The 25,007-nt window shown below is 45.8% G+C and overlaps 1 protein-coding gene and 1 non-coding gene across 6 annotated transcripts in view; one reads left to right on the forward strand and one right to left on the reverse strand.

Moving 5' to 3' along the window:
- LOC126484870 (titin) overlaps nt 1–25,007 on the forward strand; it is a 471,820-nt gene that overhangs the window by 392,583 nt on the left and 54,230 nt on the right. For 4 of the 5 annotated variants that reach the window (XM_050108484.1, XM_050108492.1, XM_050108469.1 and 1 more), the window contains 2 exons: nt 11,369–12,142; nt 16,075–16,475. In XM_050108484.1, the coding sequence (XP_049964441.1) occupies nt 11,369–12,142; nt 16,075–16,475 (1,175 nt within the window). The remainder of the gene's footprint in view (nt 1–11,368; nt 12,143–16,074; nt 16,476–25,007) is intronic. The other variant, XM_050108476.1, reaches the window with a different exon arrangement.
- On the reverse strand, nt 10,325–10,399 carry Trnat-cgu (transfer RNA threonine (anticodon CGU)). The gene has a single exon. It is a non-coding gene; the product is annotated as a tRNA-Thr (tRNA).

A 25,007-nucleotide genomic window follows, 5' to 3' on the forward strand; every position in this document is an offset into this window, starting at 1 on the left:
ATAATTTCATGTTTTAATTTTGACAGTGCTAATAATATTGTCTACTTGCCACAAGAAACTTACACCACAGCAAACATATGACATAACTTTTAATAACCTTCTGAAAAGTAATCGGTCCGAAACCCCTAACTACACTATTTTTAATAAAAATAATAATAACTGTGAATAGTTGCTGTTTTGCTCTTTATAATGATCTACTACCATTATAAACGCTTTATTATACAATTATACACTACAAATGACTTTCTTTAATGATATTACACTTGTACTTTAAACATAAGGAATTAGATGTTATCATTTAAATATTTTATGATTTCTCTCCTCATCTCTACTCTGGTCGGCCTCTAGGGTTATCCACAATATTGCACATTCTCCCATAATGCCCTCCCAGTACCCACTGAATATGCTCACATTTCCACGTGTGACATAGATGAACAGTAGATATACATCGCAGAGTCTAGGTGCTTATATAAGTTTGTTTTCCAGGCGAACAGATGATAACTTAGAAATCTCATCAGGCATTCCTTTTCCATCTCTTTCAGAAGGCCTCCATAAGTCACAATTTATTCGCTCACATATTATAAGTACCGAGAGTTAACGACTGCCTCTGTGGCAAGAGCGACAGTGACCTGTTTCTCTGCAGTATATTACCAGCCCACTACTACCCAGGAGCAACATGTATCTGTTGCAATACTTCCATACTGTGCTCAGAGCGATATATTTCTAAGAAGCGTTCCCCTTCTGCATGAACACTATTCCATATCACAATGAAGAATTTTAAGTGACGGATCAGTACTTGAAGTATAGTTCAGGAAAGTGATAGAAACTTACCTGATTGCTGGCCTGGTCTCATTTCTCGCTTCTCTCTTGTACAGTGATCGCTCTACATGCGTGAATAGCTTTCCTTCGTCGACTTTACTCCCTGAGTGTAGGAGCTGACGAAGATTTCTCTCAGCCAATGTGCAGACAAGTTTTGGCACCATTCCATATATTTCTGAACGGAGAAGGAGCTTTCACCACAGTTAAAGACACGTTATTACTCATATTACGGAATGTTGGAAGTACGAAACAAACCATTCCAGATTTGCAGAACATTTAAAACACCATAACCATCATCCTACAAACATTGAACAAGAAATGAAAATAATTAGAATAAGCAACCATGACAAACATCTTATACAAACGCAAGAAAACTTCCACATCCTAAAAGCCATAACTGAAAACAAACATGTGATAAATGAGCAAACACACATCAGCACAGGCTCCCTACTACACTTAATAAAGGAAATGATAACATGAAACAAAAAAACTCTTCCCCCTTCACCTTCTGGACACACACACACACACACACACACACACACACACACACACACACACACACATACAAAAACGCACACACAAAAGCATACACGAACAGATCACAGATACTTCAATAATTACAATCGAAAGTTTGGCAATAACATTCGATCTTTGGCAAAAACGTTTGACAGTCGGCAACAGAAACCCAAACATTGCATTGAAACAAGCGTTCAGTTCATAGTGCTGTGGAATGTGGGAAAAACCCTCAAATTGGCATTCATAAGAAGAAGAACAACTCCAAAAATGCAATAGGAGCGTAATATGTAGGAAATTGTCCACGGAACCTGTAAGTACAGTTTAAAACATTACAATTTAATAGGAAATACCAACTACCAGAACTATCTATAACCTATAGGTACAGTGCCAAACTGTAAATTAAATAGCAAACATACGTACATATTCCAGGCCACTGTGATGCCTTGCAGAAAATAAAGGCGAAACGCGTATGGCACTAAAATTATATTTTATTCAATTGCTGTCAGACGGTCCATAAGCAAAAACTATCAATATATCGTAATATTACACGCAACTGAGGAAGACAGGATTACAAAAGTTGAAGACGTTATCACTCATTTCCACATCACAATTTAACCCCTCCAGAGACTGTACAAGGTGGTCAGAAACAGTCAGAAAAGCGTGTAAGGGTGTTGCAGGGTAGGCTGTGCTGAGAAACAAATGTTAAGAAAAAATTAGATACGTCACACCACATTCGAGTCAATTAGCATTGAAATTAGCCAATCAGGCCGTTGTGCGCGCAAATTCAAGGGGTCCGCCAGAGACGATGTTGCCAAATGTGTTCTTCGTTTCGTTTCCTGAAACCTGATCGAACCTGAGTCAACGGCTGACCAGCCTCGTGCGCTATCATTTATGCAATAAGAACAGCTGACACTAATTGTACCTGGTGGGCAGCTTGAATCTGTGCACGCAACGGCCTAATTGGTTAATTTCAATGCTAATTGACTCGAAAACGGGGCAACGTATCGAATTTTTTTTCTTAACATTAATATCTCAGCACAACCTATCCTGGAACACCCTTACAGGCTTTTCAGACTCTTCCTGACTACATTGTATATTCTAAACAATTGTACTGGAGAACTACAAACACAAAGAAGTATAAGCAAATCACTAAAATGTAATGTCTCTCTGACATCGAAGTTTTCGAAGGTGTTCTTTAAGTTTTGGAAACAGACGAAAATCGGATGGGACCAAGTCGGGACTGCATGGAGGATGATCGATGACAGTGAACCCAAGGCGTTAGATTCTTGCAGATGCCATAGCACTCGTGTGTTGTATAGCGTTGTCATGTGAGACCTCTAGCCGCTAAAAAAATGGCTCTGAGCACTATGGGACTTAACATCTGAGGTCACCAGTCCCCTAGAACTTAGCACTACTTAAAACTAACTAACCTAAGGACATCTAACACATCCATGCCCGATGCAGGATTCGAACCTGCGACCGCAGCAGTCGCGCGGTTCCAGACTGAAGCGCCTAGAACCGCTCGTCCACACCGGCCGGCTCTAGTGGCTAAGGGCTGCAAATATGTATAAATGAAGAATAAAGATGTAGAATGCTGATATCGTTTGTTTTTAAAAATCTATAAGAGTTTTCACATAAAAAATTAGGAGGCTCTACTTTTCAGCACGCCCTCGTATAATGTGCTCTTGTACCCTTTAGATCGTAATATTATGTCATGAAACGAGAAATCTAAACACTGCTTACGATGAGGCAGTGATAACGCTTGCTAATTTCACCATAGGATTTACACAGGTTGATACGCACAGTTCTGTAGACTTCATACTTGTTGCCATCCACACGTTCTCGCTTCCCGCGCCCGGGTTCCCGGGTTCGATTCCCGGCGGGATCAGGGATTCTCTCTCCCTCGCGATGACTGGGTGTTGTGTGCTGTCCTTAGGTTAGTTAGGTTTAAGTAGTTCTAAGTTCTAGGGGACTGATGACCATAGATGTTAAGTCCCATAGTGCTCAGAGCCATTTGAACCAATCCACGCGTAGTGCCATGCTTTATCATCCCACGTAACATTCATTCCATTATGTCACAGCTTAATGATGTTTTTCTTCATGAAGAAAACTTGTGTTCATATTTTCATCCACGCGTAGTGCCATGCTTTATCATCCCACGTAACATTCATTCCATTATGTCACAGCTTAATGATGTTTTTCTTCATGAAGAAAACTTGTGTTCATATTTTCAGTGTTGTGCTAGTGATGGTTCGAAAGACTGGGAACATTCGCTTTAAAACCAGCAAAGTGATCACTCGTGTAGAATAACATCTACAAACCTTGCCACTGATGATTTCTTTCAAAACATAAAGGCGAAACCAGTTTTCATGATAAAACTGATTTTCTTCAGGTGCACTTAGACGGACCTAACGTGACAATCATCAACAGACGACAAAAGTACGTTTCTCTCGAGCAAGCAATGTTGTTTTACACGGTGGGGCCTTGACAAAGTGATACGTAAAAGCATCAGTTACCTTTGTTATTGTTTGTCATGTCTGCGGAGTCTCGTGCACGAACATACAGCACCACTAATCACTCAACAGTATAACAATATCCACTCACATCAGCCATCGTTTCACAACTGAAACAATGCAATACCGAAACAAAACAATACGATACTGACAACAACATTTTTTGTCAGCTTCAACAATTATTTATTTCCCCAACTGTACAAAATCCGGAAAGGTTCAGGGACATCCTGTTCGTTGGCTTCCAGAATATATACACTCATCAACAAAAGTGTTGCATCACTCCAGTATGTCATGCAGCTGCATTGCTATTGTGACTATTACTCTACCGAGCGGAAAGTCACCTTGAACTTGTTTGTAAACATACACACAATTACCACGGGCGTTACCAACAGGTTGAAAGCTGCACTCGAATGGATTGCAGCATTTTAGTTGAAAGTAAAGTACCAGTAGGTGTAACGCCGACTGGCGGTACCCAAGATCGAACTTAACGACAATGGATCGTACTGTACCAACGCCGCTATACCGTTAATGTATGGCTTCTTGCCGCGCAAAATACTTGGGCGAACCAATCGACCACTACAGAGCTTTAATTAGATACAGTTCTTAATTTCTCAGTCGATGTTATGACTGCGGATCGCTATCTTATTTTAGAAGATTCCAGTCGTAGTGGAGCGCCTGGCGACTACTCGAAGTCGAGCTCGTACCGTAATCGCACTCTCAAGGAACAAATTGAAGACAGATTACCCTTAGTATAATTACTACTTCGGCAACCTCAACCACTGACTATGCACCCGGCTCGAATATCGAATAATGAAAGCACCGTTACTTTAAACAACGTCGAGATCGAACAATGACACGATTACGTTACGAATAGATACATCCAAACTTTCTAATGACAATGATCACCAGTATCAAGCAGTAATTACGAGATAGGCCAATTTAGATAACAACTCTCGTTATCTAAGTTACTGGTCGAATCCAAGCATCAAATTTCTTTAAATAAAGTACCTGTTTATATTATGCCGAGATAAATGCCCCATCTAGATTGCAATTGTTCTCTCACACAACGAAATCCTCACAACGCAGTACATAATCTCTGGAATAGACTCGTAACAAAATTTCTATTCCATGTACCGTCGCGTTAAGAGCAGTTTGTATTAAGACGCTTCCACCAATATCGATAAGAATTGAAATAGTTTATGCTACCACTAAATCTCTTTCCACTTAGCCCAGCGTTGCTATGTAAATAACACGACGTCACATACTTCACTGATTTATTAATCTTTGTCCTTGGTGTAATCGTTGACCTTCCCGTAATAAATTACGACAACTTCAATTCTACTTGCATTTACTTAGACACTCTTTCCATCAATGAAATCGTTTTAACTTTTTAGAATATCTACCCTCTTTACGTTTATCGTGGTTCCACTCAATCAATGAACTTTTGGTTAGACAAACTTACAAATACCGGCGTATAATTGTGTCCTGCAACGCGGTATTAAGATCTCTGGAATTCACCCTTTTCTTTTCTCGTAAAATATACACTCCTGGAAATTGAAATAAGAACACCGTGAATTCATTGTCCCAGGAAGGGGAAACTTTATTGACACATTCCTGGGGTCAGATACATCACATGATCACACTGACAGAACCACAGGCACATAGACACAGGCAACAGAGCATGCACAATGTCGGCACTAGTACAGTGTATATCCACCTTTCGCAGCAATGCAGGCTCCTATTCTCCCATGGAGACGATCGCAGAGATGCTGGATGTAGTCCTGTGGAACGGCTTGCCATGCCATTTCCACCTGGCGCCTCAGTTGGACCAGAGTTCGTGCTGGACGTGCAGACCGCGTGAGACGACGCTTCATCCAGTCCCAAACATGCTCAATGGGGGACAGATCCGGAGATCTTGCTGGCCAGGGTAGTTGACTTACACCTTCTAGAGCACGTTGGGTGGCACGGGATACATGCGGACGTGCATTGTCCTGTTTGAACAGCAAGTTCCCTTGCCGGTCTAGGAATGGTAGAACGATGGGTTCGATGACGGTTTGGATGTACCGTGCACTATTCAGTGTCCCCTCGACGATCACCAGTGGTGTACGGCCAGTGTAGGAGATCGCTCCCCACACCATGATACCGGGTGTTGGCCCCGTGTGCCTCGGTCGTATGCAGTCCTGATTGTGGCGCTCACCTGCACGGCGCCAAACACGCATACGACCATCATTGGCACCAAGGCAGAAGCGACTCTCATCGCTGAAGACGACACGTCTCCATTCGTCCCTCCATTCACGCCTGTCGCGACACCACTGGAGGCGGGCTGCACGATGTCGGGGCGTGAGCGGAAGACGGCCTAACGGTGTGAGGGGCCGTAGCCCAGCTTCATGGATACGGTTGCGAATGGTCCTCACCGATACCCCAGGAGCAACAGTGTCCCTAATTTGCTGGGAAGTGGCGGTGCGGTCCCCTACGGCACTGCGTAGGATCCTACGGTCTTGGCGTGCATCCGTGCGTCGCTGCGGTCCGGTCCCAGGTCGACGGGCACGTGCACCTTCCGCCGACCACTGGCGACAACATCGATGTACTGTGGAGACCTCACGCCCCACGTGTTGAGCAATTCGGCGGTACGTCCACCCGGCCTCCCGCATGCCCACTATACGCCCTCGCTCAAAGTCCGTCAACTGCACATACGGTTCACGTCCACGCTGTCGCGGCATGCTACCAGTGTTAAAGACTGCGATGGAGCTCCGTATGCCACGGCAAACTGGCTGACTCTGACGGCGGCGGTGCACAAATGCTGCGCAGCTAGCGCCATTCGACGGCCAACACCGCGGTTCCTGGTGTGTCCGCTGTGCCGTGCGTGTGATCATTGCTTGTACAGCCCTCTCGCAGTGTCCGGAGCAAGTATGGCGGGTCTGACACACCGGTGTCAATGTGTTCTTTTTTCCATTTCCAGGAGTGTATATACACACTCCAGATACTAATTAAATACACGTAAGGTTTATCTTAACCCAAGAAAACTTGAATTTATTTTGTTTAGGTATTTCTATATAACTACATTCACGTAAGTTAACGAGTGCCATCAAAGACTACACCCAACAACACAGAAATTCAGTAACAAAAAAATTAAACAAAAACCCTAAGTGCCACCACCACTTTAAATCTAACCGTAAGTGACAATTTAAAACAATTCTGAACCTCTTCAGGCGTTGACAATACGCGACCCGCTAAGTTCCCTACTTCAATTCGGCCACTCGTCACTTTGCCTAATCAAGTTTTTGTTTAGCTGCGTGCTGCTTGTAAAATGGTTCCTTTATTTTATCGTCCCTTATCCACTCAACTACTGTTGCACTCTATCACAATATAGTGAAACAGTTCGTATTTATTCGAGCCAATTCACGGTCCGCTGTAAGATAGTGGTATTTAAACAGCAACTACGAACATGTGTTCGGGGCTTTCCCTTCTCGACACACACACACACACACACACACACACACACACACACACACACACACACACACACCAACCACTACCAAACTACTTCAACAAAACAGCTAACGACCCAATTACCTCTGGGCGAGCCGCGACCACTAATCGTACAACACGGACAGGATATCGGTTCCACCGATTCCCAAAAACTCAGCACCTACAAATCTACTTCTCTCTCTAACCAGGCTCACGCTGGATTTACCACAGCTAACTTTACGACCGAAACTGTCCACAAGACGACAATCAATTGATAGCTCGTGCACCTAAATTCGCCAAAACCAGTGTATCACCAGCGACTATTCAGCAAGTCCCACAGATTCTCTGTATATTCCGTTGCTCAGCGTTGGGAGGAAACACAGCCACGTATATGAACAGGGGCCTAGCAAAATAGCCACGTTGCCTCCGTGAACTGCAACAAATTAAAATACTGTTTCTACCAATCAAAACTCCTTTCCCTCTCGCAAACCTTAACCGCCAGCTGCGGTGCACACTACACCACGCAGTGGGTCGCTCTACTATCGGACCTAGACGCACACCGATATATCCACTTAGTCGCTGAGAGGTCTACATGGGAACTAACTCTTTGTCATACCATAAGAAGCATTTAAAACGAACAAACACGCAGCGCCACGCCAACGTTTGACAATTAATTAATTATTTGTTGCTGCTGTCGGTTCTCTACGACAGCGGCCGGCTACTGCGCATCGCTCAAGCAGCATCTCTGGGCCCAGCCGAAGGCGAGTTGCATCGCTGAAGTCGCGCGCGCTCACCACCTGTTTTTTCGTCGTCGTTCGCGGCTCATCTACAACATATTTTTTTTCTTAATACATCGTACACGTATACTTACAGTAACCACCAGGGGTTATTACTAAGTTATCGTGTAGGATGCTCAGCACTAGTAAGGGCGAACGTAGCCCGTGCGTTTTGACACAGCACATAGGAACGCATTAGAGGCGTCTGTGGAACAAAAGAGTTAACACCCATAGTGTTACGAAAGATATTCGCGACCAATAATCGGAACCGCATCATCACATTACGTGCAAACGTACAGAGTGACAATTATTGAACTATATGAAATGAAATGTAAATTAGCTACAAGCTACAGGGTGCACACACTTTATTCAACATGTAAACGGCACTACAAATACTCTGATTTAGGTCATGACATGTTCGATATACCTGCCATCATTGGCGATTTTGTGGTGCAGACGAAGAGCGAAATTCTGCATGACCAGCTGAAGTGTCGGAGCATCGATGCTGTCGATGACCTCCTGAATCGCCGTTTTCAGCTCAGCATTGGTTTTGGGGTTATTGCTGTACACCTTGTATTTAATATAACCCCACAAAAAGGAGTCGTACGTGTTCAGATCGGGAGAATATAACGGCCAATCGAGGCCCATGGCATGGCCTCTGGGTACCACAGAGCCACAACGCGGTCCCCAAAGTGCTCCTCCAGTACATCAAACACTCTCCTGCTTCAATGGTGCTGAGCTCTGTCTTGCATGAACCACATCTTGTCGACATCAGGATTACTTTTGATAATGGGGATGAAATCATCTTCCAAAACCTTCACGTACCTTTCGTTAGTCACCGTGCCATGAAGGAATATCGCGTCGATTATTCCGTGACTGGACATTGCACACCACACAGTCACCCGTTGAGGGTGAAGAGACTTTCCGATCGCGAAATGCGGATTCTCAGTCTCCCAAATGCGCCAGTTTTGCTTATTGACGAACCCATCCAAATGAAAGTGAGCTTCGTCGCTAAACCAAACCATATTCACATCAACTATTCTCATCATGTCCCGTGGTCAACCGTTCAGTTTGAACGTCCTAACGCAAACCGTTCTGAAGTTCTGACGATTTTATTTCATACATTTCAATAGTTGTCTCCATGTATGTCAGCGATGGAGGTTGCTCGATGGGCTATAATCTTGCGGAACGAATACCCCAGGATTGGATTTGGGCGTTGTTACAGACGAACCTTGGGTTTTATTGCACCCTGCTATAATCGCAGACAACGACTTTGGTGACAACGCGGTAATACCCAGTGCCTCGAACTCAGTGTGTGCCATATGTGCGACAAGGTGGTGGTGGAGCGATGTTCTGCGGTGGCTGTACCTAGGGTCACTATACACTTTTCTTTGTTGTCGTAGTTGTCGGGAGCGGTCTCACTGCTCTACGGTACAGGAAAGAGAATCTGCAGCAAATAGTTGGAATACATCGCCAACATTTTGGTGACAAATTCATCGTGATGGATTATAGTTCGCGTGGTCATTGTACTGTTCTCGTGAACACGTTCCTTCAGCAAACTATATCACCAGAACAGAGTTGCCTGCTTGTTCCGCGGACATGAACCCAATAAAATGTGTGGGATCGATTGAAACGAGCTGCTTTTGGACGACATCAAAGATCACGTACTCTGCACGACTTAGACAGAATCGCCATTGAATAGCGAGACAGTTTGGACCAGAGTTGGCTTGGTGATTTCGTCGATGGTATGCCACAACAAATGGAAGCCCACATCCGAGCAAGGGGACTTTCCACTACATACAGACATTTCTAAGGACTGCTGCTGTGAATGCCCTCCTACCCCCTTGTAGGAAACAGACGATTTTGGCATTCCACAAATGTGGTTTTTTTTTTATTTTGTAATTTAGCTATATTGAAAATGAAGATAAACGCTTGCTACAAAACCAATTTTTTATTTCCTGTGCCATGCAGTTCGAAAAGGGTAATACAAAACTTTTGTTGATGTGTGTATGTAAATGTGGAAATGGGTGATACAAAACTTTTGTTGATGTGTGTATATAAATGTAGACTACCTGTGGCCACAGTACACCTGTCAGGGTTATTCAGGGCAGTTTCACTGCTCTACGGTGCAAAGACAAGGATCTGCTGCCAATAGTGGGAATTAGAATTATATTAATACCTTCGACTGCTAATGGGCGTTGATATATATCAACGGCAACAAGTGAAAATGTGTGCCTTGACCGGGACTCGAACCCGGGATCTCCTGCTTACGTGGCAGACGCTCTATCCATCTGAGCCACCGAGGGCACAGAGGATAGCGTGACTGCAGGGACTATCTCGCGCACGCCTCCCGCGAGACCCACATTCTCACTTTGTATGTCTACACACTACATTCGTAGTGTATCACCCCCAACGCACTCATTGCTCGTGGAAGACATTCTTACCAAGTCCCGCAAGAGTTCGGGGAATATGTGTGCATCCGCACAGAAGAAGAAGGTCATGGCCGGTGTTGCCGGAACTATATACTTATATGGATATGGTGTCTGTTCTTTCATCCATATAAGTTAATAGTGGGAATGTATCGCCAACATTTTGGAGACAAATTCATCACGATGGATGATTGTTCGCGTGCTCATTGTGCTTTTCTCGTGAACACGTTCCCCCAGCATGATTAGATCACCAGAACGAAGTGGCCTGCCTGTACCACGGACATGAACCCAATCGAATGTGTGGGACCGATTGAAATTAACTGTTTTCGCGCGTCAGCAACGTGCATGTACTCTGCACAACTTACAAAGCATCGCCGTTGAAGAGCGAGACAATTTGGACCGGAGTTGGTTTGGTGATCTCGGCGATGGTATGCCACTACAGATTGAAGCCCAAATCCGAGTCAGGGGACTTTCCACCACACAGTGACATCAGGACTGCTGTGAACATACCTCACCTCTCCCCTCCCCTCGACCTCCCTCCCCCCCCCCTCCTCCCACCTTTTAGGAAACAGACGATTTTGGCATTACGCAGATGTTTATTTCTTTGATTTGGTTTTTTGGATATATTTCAGATGAGTAGTGAGCCAATTTTAATTTTTGATGCCACGAATTTGAAATGAAGGGGTGGTTCAAAACTTTTGCTTATGTGTGTATATAAATATAGATGTGGGTGTAGAAAGCTTTCAGTGCAGTGTCGCAAGACTTTGCCCTCAAAGTACGTATTCTACTATCTTGTGCTTCATTGCTACATATGCGAGACATTTAATTGCTTCGTGTGTTGTTCTAGCAGCAGGAATCGCAGCAGCAGGAGGAGGAGGAGGAGGAGGAGAAAGATCTGCAGAAGCCGCAGCAGCGACACGAAGACGACGCCGATATCGACGCCGTCCCGGCAGCCGAGGACGACGAAGCGAAGAGGGCCGAGGAGCCGACGGCCCGGGCGCCGCCGACGCTGACGCTGACGGGTCCGCAGGAGTCGGTGGAGACGCAGCAGTCGGCGGACGAGCGCCAGTGGGCCATGGAGGTGGAGGACGAGGAGCAGCCGCTGCCGCAGCCGGAGCCGCCGCAGCCGCCCAAGAGGAAGCGGCGCAGCAGGAGGGACCTCTCCGACATCCCGCCAGGCGGCGCGCGCTACGCTAACCAGGACTTCGACGCCGGAGACGCCTCTCCCGCCCGGTACGGCAGCGAGGACTTCGTCGCGCAGCCCAGGTACGCCAATGAGAACTTCGCAGCCGAGTCCGCTGACAGGTTACACAGGGACGTCTCCGCAACGGAAGGCGACCGGTACGCCAACGGGAGCTTTGCGAAGGCGCACGACCGCTACCGGCTCAATGAAGCGCCGACTATACGCCGCTATACTACCGAGGATGTCAGCGACTTTAAGGTAGAAGAGGAGATCCGGTACGCGGAGGATGCCGAGGAGAAGGTCGAGGGTCGCTACGTCAACGGCGACGCCCTCCACGACGACTACAGGAGGCACTCTGTGGACGCTAGGCTGCCCGTCGTGAACGGCCACTACACCAAAGAAGACTGGTTGGAAAGCGTCCAGTCCAGCAAGCACGAGGTAAAGCTCTTCTGTTTTGGAACCACCTTTTGTGTCGTACGTGGTGTCCATACGGTCCCAGTATCATTAAAAAAATCTAACTATTAGAAGTATTGGAAGTAGCGTACCGTGGTTTGTTGTAGAAATGTTCAGCATCTCTCAAAACTATTTTTTCTGTTCTGTCAGAATTTGAATGTGTGCTCTACTCGACGATAGTAGGACGTCAAAGCGATACTCGAATTCTGCCAGTGTACGATCAGCACTGCAGCATCAACAGTTCTGATGTTTCATTCATTCCTGCAAGAACGGTAGTAGTTTCTTGGCGGGTGCTGTGTCCCCGCGATCCTTGACTAAACCCCACAGAAATGGTATGACATCGGTGGAGGGTGCGGACCATGCGATGGGACCATCATGACCCATCCACCTCTCAGGAACTGTCTCATTCAGTGCTTCCCACATGACGAATTGACTTCTGGGGGCTGCGTTGAAATGCAACTTGCTTTCTGTCAACAGGTGCTTGAGACAGAGGGGGACATCCTCTTCGAAGAAGGTCTGTGACGCTGCCTGTCTCTTCAATATCTTTGAACCACTTCGTATGCTTGTTTTTGTCGGCGGTGCCCTCTCATAATGACGTCATAATCCCGCAGTACCGTTGTCACAGATCTGCATTCTGCATACCTGATAACACATTGCGCCTTCTCCTGTCCGAAAGAAGAGACACATTATCCATATAAGTATATAGTCTGGCAATACCGGCCATGACCTTCTTCTGTGCTGATGCACACAATTCCCCGAACTCTTACGGGACTGGAAGAATATCTTCCACGAGTAATGAGTGTGTTGGGGTGGGACACTACGAATGTAGTGTGTGGACATACAAGGTGAGAATGAGAGACTCGCGGGAGGCGTGAGCGAGATAGTCCCTGCAGTCGCACTATCCTCAGTGCCCTCGGTGGCTCAGATGGATAGATCGTCTGCCATGTAAGCAGGAGATCCCGAGTGCGAGTCCCGGTCGGGGCACACATTTTCACCTGCCCACGTTGATATATATCAACGCCCGTCAACAGCTGAAGGTATTAATATAATTATAATTTCATTCTAGACAGCTGCAGGTCATCAATCCTTATGAGCATAATTAAAAATACGTTTGCCCTCGATTCTGATGAGAACAATCCTACCACGGAAGTGTTCACAATAACACACTCTCTGCCCTATCTTCCTATTCATAACGAATCTTGCTCCCGTTATACCATTTTCTGCTGCTGTTGACAGTACCCTATTCTCGTCTGACCAGAAGTCCTTGTCTTCTTTCCATTTCATTTTCTAGATTGAGACTTTGCATTTCTCTTTTCAGATTTTCTTGCTTCTCTACCACGTTCAAGCTATTGACATTCCACATCCCAACTTCTAGGACGTTATCCTTACGCTGGTTATTTAATGTTTTTCTCATGATCACCTCTTCCTTGGCAGTCCCCTCCCGGAGATCCGAATGGGATACGATTCCGGAATCTTTAGCCAATGGAGAGATCATCATGACACTTTTTCAATTACAGGCCACATGTCCTTTGGATACACGTTATGTGCCGTTAATGCAATGTTTTCCATTTCCTTCTGCATCCTCATGCCGTTGATCATTGCTGATTCTTCCGCTTTTTGGGCAATTTCCCACCCAAAGCGCAAGAGAGTGCCCTGAACCTCTGTCCGCTCCGTCGCCCTCTCTGACAAGGCCGTTGGCAGAATGAGGGTGACCTCTTATACCGGAAGTCTTCGGCCACCAATGCTGATTATTATTCAAAATATAAGCGGTGGCGGGGTTAGAACCTGGGACCGACAACGTTTTGATTACTAATAAAAGACGCTAACTTTTTTCTTTAAGATCATTTGTTTGTTTGTTTAGGATTAGACTATTATAAAATGGAATTTCTTGAAGGAATGTGGAACCTTGAAATGCCCACAACTCCACAATTTGTAGCGAATTAAGATTTAAAATATTACCTGCAGAGGTCTAAATAAAAAAAAAAATAAAAAAATTACAACTGACTCCAGTTAGAGTCGAACGCTCGTCCTTTACGTTCGTAAACCGTCAGCCTACCCACTCAGCCATTTTCTTTATTTTTATTTTTTTCCTATTATTTCGCCTTTTTATAGGTCGTGAACCTATCTTCTCATGTAACTAAGTTTAATCTCTAAAAATAAAAGGAACAAAAATCAAATCCACCCCTATTTGGCACCGCCACCTTAACTTTACCATTAAAAAAAGGAAATGATCCCTCTCCAGGCATTGCCCCAGACCCTTAGACCACGGGTGACATTAATAAACTGAAAGTAGGATAAACTAGATTTCATGGATGTTTTTTACAAGATCCTAGTGCGAGTCATTTACGAGATATCGTATTTTGAAAAGTTTCCGCATAGACACTTATTTGTGCCATTCAATCTGCGTAGATGTTATGTTTCCTTACATTGCGCTTGTGTTTCCTTCAGTGCACTGCGACTTGCTAGCCGGTTAGCGTGTGACAGTCCAAGCAGCAGGTCGCGAGTGAACAATGGGATTTACCAATGCAGAAAAGGCCGACGTGCTCGTGGTGTATGGAGAGCGTACACTGAAGCGCCGAAGAAACTGGTATAGGCATGCGTATTCAAATACAGAGGCGTTGCCGACCTGTTAGGCAGAATACGACGCTGCGGTCGGAAACGCCTATATAAGACAACAAGTGTCTGGCGCATTCGTTAGATCGGTTACTGCTGTTATAATGGCAGGTTATCAAGATTTAAGTGAGTTTGAACATGGTGTGAACATGGTGTTATAGTCGGCGCTAGAGCGATGGGAAACAGCATGTCTGAGGTAGCGATGGAGTGGGTATTTTCCCGTACGACCAATTCACGAGTGTACCGTGAATATCGGGAATCTGGTAAAACATCAAATCTCCGACATCGCTGCTGCCGGAAAAAGATCCTGCAACAACGGGACCAACGACGACTGCAGAGAACCGTTCAACATGACAGGACCCTTCCGCAAATCGCTACAGATTTCAATGCAGTGCCATCAACAAGTGTCAGCTTGCAAACCATTCAAGGAAACATCATAGACATGGGCTTTCGGAACCGAAGACCCACTCGTGTACCCTTAATGATTCACGACACAAGGCTTCACGTCTCGCCTGGGTCTGTCAACACCGACATTACACTGTTGATGACTTAAAACATGTTGGCTGGTCGAACGAGTCTCGTTTCAAATTGTATCGAGTGTGTGAACGTGTACAGATATGGAGACAACCTCATGAATCCATGGACCCTGCATATCAGCTGGGGACTGTACACGCTGGTGGAGGCTCTTTAATGGTGTGGGGCGTGTGCAATTAGAGTGATATGGGATCCCCGATACGTCTAGATACGACTCTGACAGGTGCCACGTACGTAAGCATCCTGTCTGATCACCTGCATCCATTCATGTCATGTCCACTCTGCATTCCGACAGGCTTGGCCAATTGCGGCAGGACAATGCGACACCCCACACATGCAGAATTGCTACAGAGTGGCTCCAGGAACACTCTTCTGAGTTTAAACACTTCCACTGGCCACCAAACTCCTCAGACTCGAACATTATTGAGAATATCTAGGATGTCTTGCAACGTGTTGATGAGACGAGACCTCCACCCCCTCGTACTCTTACGGATTTATGGACAGGCCTGCAGGATTCATTCTGGTGCGGCTCTAGGCGCTACAGTCTGGAGCCGAGCGACCGCTACGGTCGCAGGTTCGAATCTTGCCTCGGGCACGGATGTGTGTGATGTCCTTAGGTTAGTTAGGTTTAAGTAGTTCTAAGTTCTAGGGGACTGATGACCTGATGTATTAGGTCCCATAGTGCTCAGAGCCATTTGAACCATTTTGAACATGATCAGTGGTGAATTGCCTGAGTGGGCTGCTGAGGACAGGGAGTGCGGGTGCTGCAGGCGGCGCTGGCTCTGGAGCCGGACTACATCATTCCCGGGGAAGGAGAGGGCGAGCCGGGCCCGCGGCAGCCGCCGGTGGCGCCGCGGAGGCTGCGGCGGCGGGCGGCCGGGTCGTCCCGCGGCACGTCGCTCGCCGACGAGGACGCCACGTCGCGCGGCGCGGAGTCGCTGCCGTCGGAGGCGGAGCACGAGCCGGAGGCGGAGGTGGAAGCCGACCAGGAGGCGGAGGCGGAGGCGGAACCGGGCTACGCGGCCGTGGTGGCGCGGCCGCGCGCGCCCAGCCGCCGCACCAAGCCCAAGTCGCCCCGCAGGTGCTCGCTGCCGGTCACGCCGCGCTTCTTCTCGCTGCCCAGGAGGGCCCTCCGGCCGGCGCCGCCGGTGCGCCCCGTCAGGAATTACAGGTCAGTAGCCGTACCGCTGCTGCCATTGGCCAGCAGCTTTGTCTCTTGGCGCTTCTGCCCACACTACCACGTTCTCTCTCTCTCTCTCTCTCTCTCTCTCTCTCTCTCTCCCTCCTTCTTTTTCTACCTGTGGGAAGCCAAGGCGAGTCACTAGTGTATATAACTTTTCGGAAGTTAGGCAAGAATTGCAGTCACCTCTTTGCCTTGATCCGTGACTTGCAGTATGCCGTGTCTGAAGACCGAATTTGATTCCTTATGGCTGGTGTTTTCTAAATCCATGCTGGTTGGCACGGAGGAGGTAATTCTGTTCAAAATACTTACATCTGAGCAAAAAGGCGCAAACTAGACTGCTCGGCAAAAGAAGTGTAGCGCCCAGAAGCAAAAAAGAAAACGAAATGAAACCTCAGATTGAGAGAGTGCGTTATATTTTATTACAGTGATTACAAAACTGGGTCAAATCAACTTTTTTTGTGCGGGTAGCTGGAGTCCTCCTGTCGAGTAGACCGACCACCTGCTTCATGTCTTTTAAGTTGATATCACTTCGGCGACGTCAGTGTCGTCGAGGATGAAATGATGATGAAGACAACACAACAGCCAGTCTCCGACCGAAGAAAATCCCCGACTTGGCTGGAGCTTGAATCTGGGCGCCTCGCATGGCAGCATGCTACACTGACCACTTTTCTTTATCGCTTTTTGTTCGTTGCATCTGTTCGGGGCGGACGCCCCTTGATACCCGTTCAAGTTCATAGTTGATCGGTTCACTCAGTTTTTTATTACACCGGGCAGCTAACACTCTGACCGAACACGCTGAGCTACCGTGCGACGTACCACTCAGCTACGGAAGCGGATTAATGTCGTGCGTCACACGGGCCTGGAGCAAGTCTTTCATTGGCCGCCGTTTCGGCGACATGCGTGTCCATCAGCTCATGGCACCTGCTTTTCCCCGGAAGGTCACCCATCGAAGTACTAGCCGAGCCCAAAGTTAACTTCGGTGATCGGGCGGAAACCGGTGTTCCCAGCGTGAATTCGGTAGTATGAGCTCACTTAAGACATTGCGCCACCTCTGACCTGAATGCATGCACCGATTCGTTTAGGAAGGGTGTCATAAAACAGTTGTGTCCCCTCCCCATGCAAGCTGGCCTACAACTGATGTAACTGATTCTTGGTATCCTGCATATTGGCGCTGGCATTCACCTGACATCCGAGCTGGTTCCGCACATGTTCTATCTAGGACAGATCTGGGAACCCAGCTGGACTGCAACGTCACGCAGTCAGTTCATAGAGGCATGTGCCATGTGTGGACGACCATTGTTCTGTTGAGAAATGGTTCCACAACACTGTCGCGTGAGAGGTAACAAAACAGATTGCAAGCTGTCTTTGACAGACCGTTGTGCCGCCAAGCATCTCTCACTCACAACGAACGTCACCTGAAGTCGTACCTGATGGCTTCCCACGCTATCACCACTGTGTTTCTATAAAACGTTCGAAGAAGAGGAGCTCTGCTGAGCTCGGTGTTATACCCGTACACGGTAATCATCCGGGGTAGTGCAGTACTGTAATCGATCTCTCAACACAAACCAAATTCATTCACCAGCAGTCTGTGCTTCTTGGTCACGGCACAGCTCCGAACACAGAATTTTGTGTTGCGGTGTTAGCGGCAGGATGCGCATGAGACGGTAGTTCCTTAGCCCGGCTGCTGCTACTCTCCAACCAATAGTATGGGAAGACACAAAATGTTGCAAGGAGTCCATTACTGTTCTCGGATGACAGGTGCAGACGAGTACGAAGTGCGATGCGCTTGGCCCACAGCACGACGATCCCCCTTTCCCGTGATCAGATGCGCTCGACTGGAACCTTGAGGACGAGCATTGCTGCCCTCATATTCCCAAGCAGTCCAACATCGGACCACTGCCACTTCTGAATGTTGTATGATTCGACCAGCTGGCCGAATGCAGAACTACAATGAGCTCCCCATCCAAATTCTGTCAAGTGTTGGTAACGCTGTCTCACATGACTACATGGCGTCTCTGTGTCCTTCACACCGATTGTTCAAAATCTGCTGCTGTACCTACCGGGACTGGTTACAATACTAAACATGGGCAATTCTAATGCACCCTGGTGACTGTTCTACCTGTTACAGAGAATTGTAACGCTAATCGTTTACATGTCTGCCAATGGCGTGTACGTGTACGACGTTACACTGACGTCCGACCATATCTTCTGAGTGCTTCACTTTTTTTGTCAACTGTTTTATATATGTTTATATACCTACACACATTAGCGACTTGCCCCGGCTCCACATGGGTAGCTCTAATTGTATCTACGGCCTGACGGCTTGCCTGGCGTAGTGGTTATTATTATATTATATACAAAAACATTCCTCGGCAATCAGCCTGTTTATTAGTAAAAGCGGTATCAGAACGCCTGAGTAGTTCTTATGATTAGCCTTCACATACGTACAGAAGAACGCGGCATGTGACCGACATGAAATGGCTGGGTCTATACCCATGGTGTATTTGAAGAACCAGCGTCCTTGAAACGCTCTATCTTACGAGGTGTTCCTTGATGGTGCGGATTCAGGGTTATATATGGTATTGGCTAGGGGTCGGTTTTCCCCTGGATAGATGATGTTAGTGGAGGCGGCGGGGATGATGATGTAAGTGTATGTTTGAGCATGAATTTATATGACTAACGCCTGAATTGGCGATGGATGGTAGCGATTGGTGCCTTCTGGCCAGGGTTTTCATCCCTTCCCAGAGAGTTGATGAGTTGGTGTGGTGACGCGTTGGATGATTCGTAGAATTTTAATGATTTTTGTTTTATGAGATGATAGAATGATGGCTGTCCTAACATTGCTCTGATCTCCTCATTGCTCGAGAACCACGGAGCGTCTGCAACTATACGGAAGGCTTTGTTTTGGATGATTTCCAACTGTTTGAGGTTGGTGTCTGCTGCCATACTCCACGCTTCTGAACCGTAGAGCATGGCTGGCAGGATGATCGTTTTCCAAATTTTGAGCTTGGTAGGAACTGTGAGTCCCCTGCCTTTAAGGAGTCGTTAATCTTGTAGGCCTATGTATAGATGTACGGATTCTGGTCAAGCTTTGCTGCTCTCTGGAGTTGTGGCGGTTGTTTACTGCTTTTCCCGCCAGATACCGCCTCCTCTGTAGTTGATCAGCTCGTATTTCCCATCATTACTATGAGACGTCACTCCAAACGTCAGTTAAACACAGAACAGATAATAATAAATATACTGCACACTTATCATTACTATAATTATAAATTATATATACATATCTTCTTCATGAATCAGAAATATTAGAGAGGCTAACTGTTGATCAGCGCGTTGTGTAAAGATTATTAGCAGTTGACTTTGAACATAAATAAACGTACGTAGGTGAAAAAAATCTGACTACTCAGTCGGCGATCAGTCATTGTAGTCAGTCATATATTCAAGTATCTAGGAGTTTCTGTTCAGAGTAATTTAAAGTGAACGACCACATAATTTTAGCCGTTGGCAACGAAGGTGGTAGAGTCCGATTTTGTAGAATAATCCTAATGAATTGCAATTCAAGCACGCTAGGTCGCTTACAAAATAATCGTTCGACAAACAACTGTTGAATACTTTTTCTTGGCCTGGAACCCTTACTAACCATGGATTAGTGAAAGAAATAGGAAAGATTTCAGGAAAAGCAGCTTGTTATCACGGATAAAGTATTGTGCATCACGGATAACTCTGTCCATTTTTTTCAGCTATTTTAACTCTGAGGGTCACACAGAGAGAAAGCCGCTTCTGTATGAGGAATCTCGGCTATGTGGCACACTAAAATGACACATACAGATTGCTGCAAGTTAAGCATGATCAGATAAAGAATTCAGAATGTTGAAAGGGTTACGGAATGAACAAACAATCACAAGTTATCTGGCACATCTGAGAGAACAGAACAATTAACTAGAAAAGTTCTCATACTGAAGATACACATTTTAAAAAATCGTGTCACAATAACAAATCATTAGACATGGAATATGCTTTCCAACAGCTACAACACGTTGTTCACAGTGATGTGCAGTGAAGTGTCTTATCTGAGATGACATACGGAAGGAGCTCTGCTACAGCTGCGTCAGCTTCTCTGTAATCACGGAGGATACAAAGTGTGGGGCATTGGTGCCATTTGCCCCCTTCCTGTTCCATTCATGGGTAATACGCAGGGTGAAAGATGGATGATATTATAATTTGTTATTTTTCTAATTACACTGTCGTGATCACGACCTCAGAGGGTGGCTTGCAGTGTATACAGGTAGACGTAGATGTAATGGTTTGGGGCATAAGTTCGTAGCGTTTTCCCATAAGTCTAATAGATACAACAGATACACATGACAGAAACTTTAGTCATCAACAGTATGTTCTCTTTCACTATTTACAATAGTCTGTGAAAGCAGAGGAAACTTTTCGAATCCGTCACTGTAGAAGTTGTTTTGAGGCGATGAACTCGTCGAGCCGTGTTCGGAGCGCATTTCATCCAGAAAGGAAGTTCCTTCTGTTTGATAGAGGGCTGAAAAAGTGAAAATATGAGAGCGCAAGATCAAGTGAATAAGATGGATGCGGAATATCTTCCCTACCCAACTCTTGTCTCGTGTTTTTTGTCAGTCTAGCAGAACGCGGGCAGCATTTATTGCAGAGTAGCATCACTTAATGCAGTCTTCCTGGTTGTTGTTCAACGTTTCAGTTGTTGACAATAAATGTCAGCAGTGATGATTAGACTCCGGAGAAGCAATTTCTAGTACACCTCAGGGTCACTGTTCCACCAGATTCAGAACATTATCTTTTGTGGGTGCATCGAGGTCTTTGTACGGGGAGTTGTTGCTTTGTTTGGCTTCAACTATTTCTTTTTTTCCTTACGTTAGCACAAAGACACCGTTTCTCGCTGTCAGTAACGCTACAGGATAGGGATGGTTGGTGTTGTTCACAGGCTACACTACTGGCCATTAAAATTCCAACACCAAGAAGAAATGCAGATGATAAACGAGTATTCATTGGACAAATATATTATACTAGAACCGACATGTGATTACATTTTCACGCAATTTGGTTGCATACATCCCGAGAAATCAGTACCCAGAACAACCACCTCCTGCCGTAATAACGGCCTTGATACGCCTGGGCATTGAATCAAACAGAGCTTGGATGGCGTGTACAGGTACAGCTGACCATGCAGCTTCAACACGATACCACAGTTCATCAAGAGTAGTGACTGGCGTATTGTGACGAGCCAGTTGCTCGGCCACCATTGACCACACGTTTTCAATTGGTGAGAGATCTGGAGAATATGCTGGCCAGGACAGCAGTCGAACATTTTCTGTATCCACAAAGGCCCGTACAGAACCTGCATCATGCGGTCGTGCATTATCCTGCCGAAATGTAGGGTTTCGCAGGGATCGAATGAAGGGTAGAGCCATAGGTCGTAACCCATCTGAAATGTAAAGTCCACTGTGCAAAGTGCAGTCAATGCGACCAAGAGGTGACCGAGACGTGTCACCAATGGCACCCCACACCATCACGCCGGGAGATACGCCAGTATGGCGATGACGAATACACGCTTCCAACGTGCGTTCACCGCGATGTTGCCAAACACGAATGCGACCATCATGATGCTGTAAACAAAACCTGTATTAATCCGAAAAAATGACGTTTTGCCATTCGTGCACCCAGGTTCGTCGTTGAATACACCATCGCAGGCGCTCTTGTCTGTGATGCAGCGTCAAGGGTAACCGCAGCCATGGTCTCTGAACTGATAGTCCGTGCTGCTGCAAACGTCGTCGAACTGTTCGTGCAGATGGTTGTTGTCTTGCAAACGTCCCCCCATCTGTTGACTCAGGGATCGAGACGTGGCTGCACGTGCGAATAAGATGCCTGTCATCTCGACTGCTAGTGATACGAGGCCATTGGTATCCAGCACGGCGTTCCGTATTACCCTCCTGAACCCACCGATTCCATATTCTGCTAACAGTCATTGGATCTCGACCAACGCGAGCAGCAATGTCGCGATACGATAAACCGCAATCGCGATAGGCTACAATCCGACCTTTATCAAAGTCGGAAACGTGATGGCAAGCATTTCTCCTCCTTACACGAGGTAACGCCGGTCAACTGCTGTTTGTGTATGAGAAATAGGTTGGAAGACTCCTCATGTCAGCACGTTGTAGGTGTCGCCAACGGTGCCAACCTTGTGTGAATGCTCTGAAAAGCTAATCATTTGTATATCACAGCATCTTCTTCCCGTCGGTTAAATTTCGCGTCTGTAGCACGTCATCTTCGTGGTGTAGCAATTTTAATGGCCAGTACCGTAATTGATGACGAGCAAACTAAGATGCACATTTGGCCACACGTTGATTTTTATGAATTTTGTTTAGAGAGTGCGAACCCATATGTCGGATTTTGCACATTCCCATTGCATGCAAATGTCGCACGATGGTGGTATGATCACAGTTCATCACATTTGCCACTTCTCGAGTACACTGACGTGGATTATTGTGGACCAATGCGTTAAAACGGTCTTCATCAAACCCTGAAGGTGTCCCTGAATGTAGGGAGTCAATAATGTCAAAAAGATCCTCGTTAAAACGAGAAAACCATTTTCTTACCATGCTCTGTCCAATGACGTTGTCATACTCCGTGAAAATATTTCTGGCTGCCTTTGCTGCTGTCACCCCTCTACTGAAGTCAAACAGAAGAATACGTATGTCGGAAGTGTTCCTATTTCTTCACTTGGCACTCCATTTTCTAGCGTCCATAGCAATAGTGAACTACAGATAAAAAATGACAGTCGATAAACAAACCCATAGCAACCGGAATACCACACGCAAAAAAAAAAAAAAAAAAAAAAAAAAAAAAAAAAAAAACGCTACGAAGTTATGCACCAACATAATAGCATGGTTATCTAGAGGAACCATTGTCGCCAGACGTAATGAGCTCTGTTAAGTGCTGATATGCATCCTGCCTGGTTTTTCGCAACTGCTGAAAGTGCGTCGCGGTCGATTCACACGGAATTGTGACTGAAGTGGCCTCTGAGATACTCAGTTGCATGAGACGTGGGAAATTGGAGGCCACAGAAACGCTCTAAACGTTTGGTGGTGCTCTTCCATATAATTCAAGACACTTCTTTTTCCAAAATCTCCTATAAAACTGCCGTCATGTCCTATCGAACGTGAGATCTAAGTTGTATTGACAATAACATTGGAAAACAGGACTTCCACATGAATTATTGGTTGTGAAACACACCACGAAACATATGACGAATGCACAATGCTATCGCTACCGGGTCCCTCTGTAAATGGAAATACAGCCTTTGTTCTCAGACGTTTCTCGCAGAACACGCTTAAAACAATTCATTCTGCGAAACAGAAGACATGGCTCGTCGGTGAAGGCTACGCATAATCAATCAGCAGCAGTCTCATGTGGAAACTAGAGATAGAACGTAAGCCTTTTCAGTAGAAGCACCGTCGATAGTGTGAGTGCAGACGCCATACATCTGCTTTAGAGCCCATGCATGAGAGGACAATTAAATAGGAAACTGCTGAACTGGGATTGGATGGCACTTCTTACTGGAGTGTTGTCCCAGCGGAAAGCATTTTTCCGCCACGAACATGATCGACAAACACACTTGCGTTCTCTTCCCTGGACATAGCTAGATTGTAAAGATGGAGTGATAGACCGATCGCTGAGCTGACAGGATAGAATTTTATTCTAACTGCAACAATTAAGCAAATAACCTCTCTAGCTTTATTTGTAATAATTTTAACAACTTTAGATATGTACATAGATGCCTTCACGTAATACTATGGAAGTAATGGTGCTATCTTGATAAACGCAACAAAAATGCTATGAAGCAGTGACGATTTGACGAGTTAATGTTAATGGAAATACTAAGTTGTACTTTAGAGCCCCTGCTATTGGTACTGGAGTACGTGTCATAACAATCAATATGTAGATGAGTTAAAGAAACTTCTTAGAAGCCGTAAGACACATGATGTATAATGAAGAAATAGTCATATAAAAGGACTAAAACGGTATATTTTCGCGTTTCGTTCGCTGTCGACATGTGCACGATTTCTACGCGTAGCAAAAAGTAATTACTTGCATTGTATGCTGTTCACTTTGGTCCCAAATATATGTCCATATGCCTGCTCAGTTCTTCGCTGTAGGGTGGGTGCTAGAAAGAAAAAACTGTAACACCGACAGTGCAAACACTAATTAATCAATGTTTTTATTATTATAATTACTATGCCGTCCTGTATATTTTAGTTAAAACTTCAATGCGCTACTGGCCACTCTTCCCGTGTTACGATCTTCCCTCCTATCTCCCACTTCAGAAGCAGCTGGTAGATTATTCCTCATTGTTGTTATTAGTGGAATATAGAGGCGGGTTCACACACGCAACAAAAGTGCCACCACAGCTGGTGGCATACAACAGTTGCAATGTAGTTGCATGTGTGAACTTAGGAGACGCAACTTTTGTCATGCCACAAAAAGTTC

Source organism: Schistocerca serialis, chromosome 1 (assembly GCF_023864345.2).
Source record: "Schistocerca serialis cubense isolate TAMUIC-IGC-003099 chromosome 1, iqSchSeri2.2, whole genome shotgun sequence".
Lineage (NCBI taxonomy): Eukaryota > Metazoa > Arthropoda > Insecta > Orthoptera > Acrididae > Schistocerca > Schistocerca serialis.